Source organism: Antedon mediterranea, chromosome 7 (assembly GCF_964355755.1).
Source record: "Antedon mediterranea chromosome 7, ecAntMedi1.1, whole genome shotgun sequence".
Classification (NCBI taxonomy): Eukaryota; Metazoa; Echinodermata; class Crinoidea; order Comatulida; family Antedonidae; genus Antedon; species Antedon mediterranea.
The window spans coordinates 14,029,011-14,037,643 of record NC_092676.1 but is presented as its reverse complement, the minus strand read 5'-3'; the positions used below and the strand labels follow the sequence as shown (position 1 = coordinate 14,037,643).

Here is an 8,633-nt window from a genome sequence, read left to right as displayed (position 1 = left end):
ATAAGCCTGCCCATAAGGGTCAGTGCATTTGGGGTTCATAAGAATTAAAAAGTTTATCTATTTATGGTCTGGCTGATTATGAATCGGTGCACCCACTGACGAAATGAGCAATCATGCACATTTTAAAAATGGGTATGATAAATTTTAATGAGAACCTATGAATATGAATTTCAGAGCTACGAATATCTCAGTACGGGTTTTTCCTGTTTTGCTATATTTACTCGACTCCGTGAAAATATTTTATTAACGCATGACGTTTAAAGTAGCCTACTCGTTGAAGTTTCTCACTGTCATGTTTAACGCACATAGCGCTTGCAGATAAGTCACATGATCACGCGGCGCGCGCGAGCGAGAGGCCGGTTAGAGATTCAGGCGCCATTGTTTTCCATTGGCGAGCGAGATAATCGGAGAAGATCACAATCACTAATCACATCAATCTTCTTTCATCGTATAGGTAATTGTTATCTGTATTTTGAACTACTGATAGTTTTATCATGTTTTGGTCGTAGTTCGAAGTGAAGGATATTTTATGGAAGGCAATCGCCGCCAAAAATACAAAAGTAAAACAAACAACGTACTTTCACAAACGAACAACGTACTTTCACAAACGAACAACCTACTTTCACAAACGAACGATCTAAATTAAAACAAAGAACGTACTTTCACAAACGAACAACCTACTTTCACAAATGAACGAACTAATGTAAAACAAACAACGTACTTTAAAAAACGAACAACCTACTTTTACGCGAACAACGTATTTTTTACAAACGGACAACGTACATTGATAAACGAACAACCTGCTTTACCAAACGATGTAGATTGCCGAATGAACTAAGGAATCGTCTATTTTTTAAGTCGGGTAATTGCAAAAGTTTCGATAAGAGGATATGCCTTAGGGATCTCAAAGCGAGCAGCCTGTATCTTGCGCGCGTAAGCAAAACTCATCCTGACAAGGAAAAGTGACCCTCATGAAAACGTTTTCTGGAAGATGTTGAATTCTAGATACGAATTCATGTAAAAATGTTGCGTATCGAATGTTGTGACATCATTTATGGCCAGTTGAATTATAAAAGTCGTATTATTATCTTTTGCGTCATAGTTCATTTAAAATAGCGCGCATCTATTTATTCTACGCATCCAAATTCTTCAATTCTACACGTTAATATGTTGTTGCTCAGATAAATTCCTTCCAAAATTGCTATCTTCGTGTTCATTTTGATGACGTCATCATAATAAAAATTGAAATAAAAGGCGGGTCCCATAATTTTACCTTTGCTACACTGTATGTAGTTATATAGTGTAATACTCTATATTCTTAGACACAAAATAGAGAGCTCACTACTAACAACATTTTATTTTCCTCAGGTCATGTGGTGTTTTTATACCCGACTTAAAAAATGGACGAGTCCTTAGTTCATTCGGCAATCTACATCGTTTGGTAAAGCAGGTTGTTCGTTTATCAATGTACGTTGTCCGTTTGTAAAAAATACGTTGTTCGCGTAAAAGTAGGTTGTTCGTTTTTTAAAGTACGTTGTTTGTTTTACATTAGTTCGTTCGTTTGTGAAAGTAGATTGTTCGTTTGTGAAAGAAGGTTGTTCGTTTGTGAAAGTAGGTTGTTCGTTTGTAAAAGTGTACGTTCTTTGTTTTAGTTTAGATCGTTCGTTTGTGAAATTACGTTGTTCGTTTGTGAAAGTACGTTGTTTGTTTTACTTTTGTATTTTTGGCGGTGATTGCCTTCCATAATATTTGTCATTATGGCCTAGCTAGGATCTCCTATTATTTAACTGTAACATAGATTAGGCTAGGCCTGATGGACCAAGGTGTACATCGTGTTCGGCCGCAATGTTTTGAATGCCCATATAAATGGCTATGAATGGCGCGCCAATTATGCATAAACTGCCGTTTGTTCTGCTGGTCTTCTCATTGGGTTATTCCATTCTAAAAATGTGGGTGCATAGTAACGTGATCGATCGAAATTGACCGACATAAATGTACGGCGTATTATCATACTTTCTTTTTAAGAGTGATATAAGTATTATTTGGAATACTGTGGTGTCTATATATTTGAATCTATTTTAAATGATTTAGATATACGTCAGTAATTATAATGATAATCTTAAACGGGCAATAAACTTAAAACTTATACTTGTGTCTTGTACATTTACTTTTGCAGGCCTAAAAAAACAGGAATGACCATTAAATCAGTTAATAATATCCAATAATACATTACGTATATTAAAACTCTGGTAATATAGGCCTATATAATAATAATAAAAATATATAATAATATTGTATACATATGTATATATAATACTTAAATGCCTATGCATTCGTAAGAAAATAGGAGGAACAAAATAACATTACAGTTTTTCGAAATTCCTTTTTTATAGTGATTTTTTGAAAAATTAATATTTAGTAAGGCTTGAATTATTTCAGTATTATACAGTATCACAGTAAAATCTACCAACATTGGATTGCGATAACTCTGAAAAAGCTACTACTGCTATTGTTTTAAAACAATGAGGGAGTGTCTTGAATCCCATCTTAGACAATGAAGGTGGTGTAGCATGGTTGTTTTTTTTATTAACATAACAATGAAATGTGTTATGTTTTGTGTCTTCAATTTGTTGAAGTGTTATTAACAGCAAAGTTAAATATAAAAATAATGGTGAATAATAACTTTAAAATTTATTGTATGTTTTAGTTTTTCACTAATAAGCTAGCTTGCTTGTTGTATGTGATAAATGGAGATGTTAATATTAATGTTACATTTTATTATTTATCCAATTTTTACTATTTTTATAAATTGTCACGATTGTTGTAATTCAGTTTTGTTAACTGCAGAACAATTGAAATAAATAAACCTTGATTATTATTGTTGTGGCGTCCGTTTCCACTTACATTTCTTTTCTTACGTTATGTTAATATAATATGTTCATTATTGGTTTTATATTTATTTTACACACACTCTTCTTCATTATAACTATAGCAGTGCATATCCTTAAATTAATATAATGATAGTATATAACTTGCATTCCTTTCAGTCTTAAATATAATCGTTGGGGCACATTTCCCGACCGGTACAAATGAAAACATTTCATTTATCTTATGTCATTATAATTCAACCTGTTTCCTACTTTCTTTATATAAAGAACAAAGAAAGCATGATTTTATGTTCAATATCACAAAATACACATTAAATGATTTAGAAATAACATTTTGTTGTTCTGAGTTAATAAATAATATAAAACGTCACTTGTTTATGACTGTATAATCTAACATAAAAAAAGTATGTGATTTAAGTACAACATCGAAACCTTGCTTTATAATGTCTAATTTCATAAAGTGATTTACTAGTTATTACAAAAGTTATTAAAAAGACTAAAAAAAAAAGTTGTAATTGTTTGTTTTATTTCATCGCATGCAAGCGCATGATGACACAAGGGCAGTCGGTTACTTGCAAGGAGTTTGGCTAAACAATGACCATTATTTAATAACGCTTTTAAGTTACGCGTTTACCGTCACACAATACACACACACAAAAATCGGTACATTTAAGGATTCTTTTTTGTAATCGGTAAAACAATAACCGGAGTGCGCGCAGCTTTATAAGAGAACATCATTTTAGGGAATATTAGGCCTACTTATTTCTGAATTTTCATCTGAATTGTTAACTACACTTTTACTGATTATCTACGAACCATGAAGGATTGTATTGAATGTGGCGAACCCGTAACGGAACAGCAAGAAGCAGTGGTGGCGCCAGCGGGGGGGGGGGGGGGGGGGGGGGGCTACGGGGGCTCTATCTCCCTCGTCGGGGAGCCTAGCCCCCCCCCCCCCCCGTCGGGGAACACGGGTACTTTTTGTCGGGGAATATAATATACAGTAAAAAACGTTCGCGTTCACTTCATATAGCTTCAGCGCCAAGAAAACCACGACGTTCCATTGACCGTGAGTGTACGTCAGAGGGCTATTATGCACTTTTATGCATTCATTATTGCCAGCGATCTAACTTACTACTAAACAATAGCTAGGTTCGCACTTGTCTGGCGGTATCCCTTTGTACGAATCGTTCAACGTTGGGTCGAGACGCGTGATATCATGTTCCATCCAGGGACCAAAATGTGTACTGTTATTTTACTGACGGTTACGTCGTGTACTGCGTCGACGTACGCTACACTACAGCAAAAACGAATTATGTTAATTGTTCGTATGTTCACCAATTTTTTTAATTTACAAGTAACATTCTGTACCGTGGGGCACCTAAAATAAAATTGTCATCCATTACTAAACAAAAAAACATGCCATTTTCGCTTAGCCAACATCTTATTATAGCTAAGTTATTACATTTTCAATGTCCTGTATGTCATGAATTTCTCACCACTCGGAAGTCCAGATGGTACGCACGCATACACTTGGGAGGAATAAACTTATTTCCCCGACTGAAAATGGTCTACGCTTGCGTTTTTTAAGCCTCCTAGGCCTGATGTTTCCGAAGTATAAAATGCAATTTTTTGAAGACCTGTAGCTCTAGTTTTAAACAGTTTCTTAGCTCAGCCCCAACAATAAAGCTGGTCATATTTCGAAGTACAAGAAGTGCATTTTCCGGGACCTAACATCTCTATTTTTCAAAAATTTCTTAGCTCAGTCACAACCTTGATAGGGACTTGTATATTTTGTTTCATGTTTTGAAGTATAATAAGTCCAATTTCCGGGACCTCCAACTCTATTTTTCTAAATTTTCTTTGAACTTTTATTTTTTAAATTGAAAAATATGGATTGAAACAGTCATCGTGCATCGTTTTTTTGCACGCAGTATTTTATTTATGCATTATAAAAAATGGAAAAAATGGCTACCCTAAATCTGATTAAAATGACCTCAAATGACGCTAGAACGCGTTGCTTCCGGGGGCTTCGCCCCCTGGACCCCCACCGGGGCCCTTAGCGGCCCCCTGGCCCCCAGCCTAGTGATGCTCGCTTCGCTCGCATAGCCCCCTCGTCGGGGAATGTAGCCCCCGCGTCGGGAAGATCCTGGCGCCACCCCTGGCAAGAAGGACTGTTTTGCGAAGAGTGTAAGAGATGGCAACATCGTCGGTGTGACTCGGGAGTGACAAGAGCAGCGTACAGGTTAGCCGTCGAAGAGGGTTTTATTGATTGGACATGTAGAGAATGTGCTCCAGAAAACAACGTCCAGCCGGTGCCGCAACTGGAGATTTTTGCAGGCGACCTTGGCGACTTTTTGGAACCAATCGTTCATATAGAAGAAGAGGTACTGAATCCTTACCCTGAACCACAACCAATACCAGTGATGCCTGCTGTTGATGATGACATCGTTACTTATCAGCGATTAGCAGGAACAACAAAACGTGGGAATGTAAGTTCTTTAAATATTTATAAATCTATTCTTTGTCAAATTTGTTTTTTTTTAATTTATCGCATTTTCTTGTGAAAACCAACTTAACCTTCTGTTGTTTCAGGACTCGCTTGTAGACAGTCATGGGTACCAATATACAGAGAAGATTGATAAAAGACGGGCAAATACAACATGGAGATGTTCTCTCAGAAACAAGAATGTGACGTGCAAAGCAACAGTGTTGGAGAAGAATGGAGAATTTATACGTGGTGTACATGAACACATATGCGGAGTTATTCCAGGTATAAAGACTAAGGAAACTAAATTTGAATAGTATTCTTATTTTTTTAAAGTAAAATCACCAATTGATATACTGTGTATCTATTTTTTTCTTTAATAGGGCGGGAGAAAGTTGCGCTCCTCCGACGTGACGTGAAGGTTAAAGCAATGGAGAATCCCTTCGATTCTGCGGCGGAAATAGTAGAAAAGGTACACTATCGTTTAAACTTTTATTATTTTTTTGAATCATTTCATATTTTAATATGTTCCATGTTTGTATTACAATTGTGATTATTCTTTATTTCCAGTTGATACGAGATGACATCGGTGTACGTGGGACAGATTGCCTTACTACCAACGATGCCAAAATCTTCATGCGTCTACTTTATTGAAAAAAAAAGCTTTGTGTAAAAGTACTAACAAATTAATGTTTCTTTTTCTTATTTTTTTAGATCATCAGGCAGTTGATGTCGTTACCGATTATTCCGTTAGAACATGTACAGGCAGCGTTTAGACATCTTGAAGAATCTACTGGAGACGTACTGGAGACGTACTGACGATGCAACAGCTGATGAGATACATGCGGTCGTTTTGGATAGATGGAGCGGTGTTTGGACCTGAAGATTGGGTAGTGTACAGACAGGATATAAGGACGAATAACGATCTTGAGGGATGGCACCATCGACTCAACCGCAAAGGCAAACGTGGTAAGAAAAAAATCAAATAACATAACTACTATGCCAACTCGGCGCGCATAACAATTACACTGTTTATAACCATAATTTGTTTTAATTTTCTTTTTCTTTTCCTCTTTCAGCAAGCATTCCATTCTACATGTTAGCAGAGTTATTGTACAACGAGGCCGTCACGGTATCAATCAACGTAGAGATGATCTACAGAGAAGACGAGTTGAGAAGAACACGAACGGGCAGCAAGGTGGCAAACGAGAGACTGACAACATTGTGGAACGAATACCGCGAGGGCCAACGTAGTGTACGTTCGCTAATGCTTGCCGCGAGTAAACTGATCACTCGCAATGCTCGCGTAGAATAGTGTAATGTATGTATGTTAGTTAAATATTAGTTAAAAAATTAGTAAAAAATCTTATGTTAGTAATAAACGTTAAATATAATATTGTTACATTTTAAACTATTTGCAAAATATGTTAGTTAAGAACTTTTGTGATATAACATGTTATTGCTAGAAATAAAGTCAATTTTAATGTATGTTAAAGAAGTAAGATATTGTTGGTGTTTACGCGTTTTCACGAAGGATAGTTTAATAATATTCCTATATTTAACTTGTTTCTGGTAAAACAAATAAATATTAATGACATTTAACATTTTGTCCTATTAATAACATGTATTTTATACTAATTTATATCATAAAAACAATACTTAATTTACCGGGCGTAGAGTAGTACACGGCAATGGTAAAGAATAGGCCGTGCGAGTAACGATTCGTTGATTTTTGGTGTTGCTGTGTTAGGCCTTTTTTTGAACTAACTTAGCATGATAGTAAATAATTGTTTGTAAAAGTGAATGTACACTAGTTTGTTAATTAATATGTATTATAAAATAGTTTACAATTTCAAAAACTATTATCATAATTCTATTTAATGTGACATGTATATAATATCTATTAAATCAAGTCTTATTTAGTATGTATACATCCGCCCTTATGAGGGCGGGCATCAATCACTGGAGCCAGAGCCATATATATAAAGAGTCACGACATTGGATTATAGTCACGTGATATGCAGATCAAAATGTGTCAAACTTGTCTCCATTAATACATGTAAAGTATAGGAGCAACAAAATACTTTTAACTTTTTCTTGTATTAAAAAAAATGTAATTGCACATGTTACGATGAAATATCGATGTGCACAGCGTACAGAAGTACTTGCGCCAAAGAATATTGCGCGCGCGTGCGCTAGTACATTATAACGTTCGATTGATTGATTTTGGAACAAAACATCCCATAACTACGTCCTATTAATAACAATTATGTAATATTTTCAATTCATAATGCATGCTTTGATGACTAAATAAAATAATAAAGTGTCGTGGATATATTTGTTAATATACTGAAAAGGGTATGAACAATATTTAAATGAAAGCACTCAGAAACTGAGTGAAGTACTTGGAAAGATAAATCCACTGACTCGGAGCATGTTGACAGATACATTTTTTTGCATTAGGTATTAGCTTTACATTGTTAAAATCCTGCTGGGGTTAATAATTTGTTTAAATAATTTTTTGATACAAACAATTCCGGCATTGCAACAATGACCTTTCTAAAATCAAGATTGACCAGAATAACGATCGAGGAGTGTCTTGAAGCTGTGCCGATTTGCGGCGCCTCTGCCTTAACCCATGTAGTAAGCTTAACCGCTTGACCAGTCGACTAATGTTTTGGTCCATATCAAAGAATATGTCCATGCTAAAAGAAGACAGAATGCGTGCTATTTAATATATCGTACGGAAGATAAACTTTTGTGACAAACAATATATCAATTTACCTGAAAATCAATAGGCATGTTCTGTAAGTATATACCTATGTACAGAAATAAGGAAGGACACACTGGTACCAACAAAACTAATTATCAACTAACAATAGTTTAATTTGAATAACAACAGAACAGCAACGCCAAAAACAAACGGGTGAATTTGAAAAGAAATAGGTTTTTTAAAACTACTCGTATGAAAAAGCGGGTACATTGAATCAACTTTTGTTTTAAAATTACAAATCACAAATTATAACCCTTGCCTCTTGTCGAAAAATGATGTTTTTTGGACACGTAGTTCTCGAGAAAATGTAATTTCAGTTTACGTGTTACTTTAAAACTGCTCACCGGCTTTTGAAAATTGTCTCCTATCTTTTAACACTAGCCGGTCTGAAAATAATATCATTTTTATTATTTGTGAAGTTATCAATAAACCAATTTTGTTGATTTTCAATAGGCATGGTCTGAAACTATATACCTATCTACACCCA

General features: G+C 35.2%; 2 protein-coding genes across 2 annotated transcripts; both read left to right on the top strand.

Annotated features, from left to right (window-relative positions):
* Positions 1 to 206: 206 nt before the first annotated feature.
* On the top strand, positions 207 to 6,875 carry LOC140054746 (uncharacterized). Its single transcript, XM_072099824.1, has 3 exons — positions 207 to 454; positions 6,088 to 6,342; positions 6,453 to 6,875. Exons 2-3 carry the CDS (start codon positions 6,195 to 6,197, stop codon positions 6,686 to 6,688), a joined length of 384 nt encoding a protein of 127 aa, XP_071955925.1. The 5' UTR covers positions 207 to 454; positions 6,088 to 6,194; the 3' UTR covers positions 6,689 to 6,875.
* LOC140055430 (uncharacterized) lies at positions 4,540 to 6,192 on the top strand. Its single transcript, XM_072100768.1, has 5 exons — positions 4,540 to 5,377; positions 5,481 to 5,658; positions 5,757 to 5,845; positions 5,944 to 5,964; positions 6,088 to 6,192. The coding sequence occupies exons 1-5, from the start codon at positions 5,312 to 5,314 to the stop codon at positions 6,190 to 6,192; spliced, it is 459 nt and encodes a 152-aa protein (XP_071956869.1). The 5' UTR covers positions 4,540 to 5,311.
* Positions 6,876 to 8,633: the final 1,758 nt, after the last annotated feature.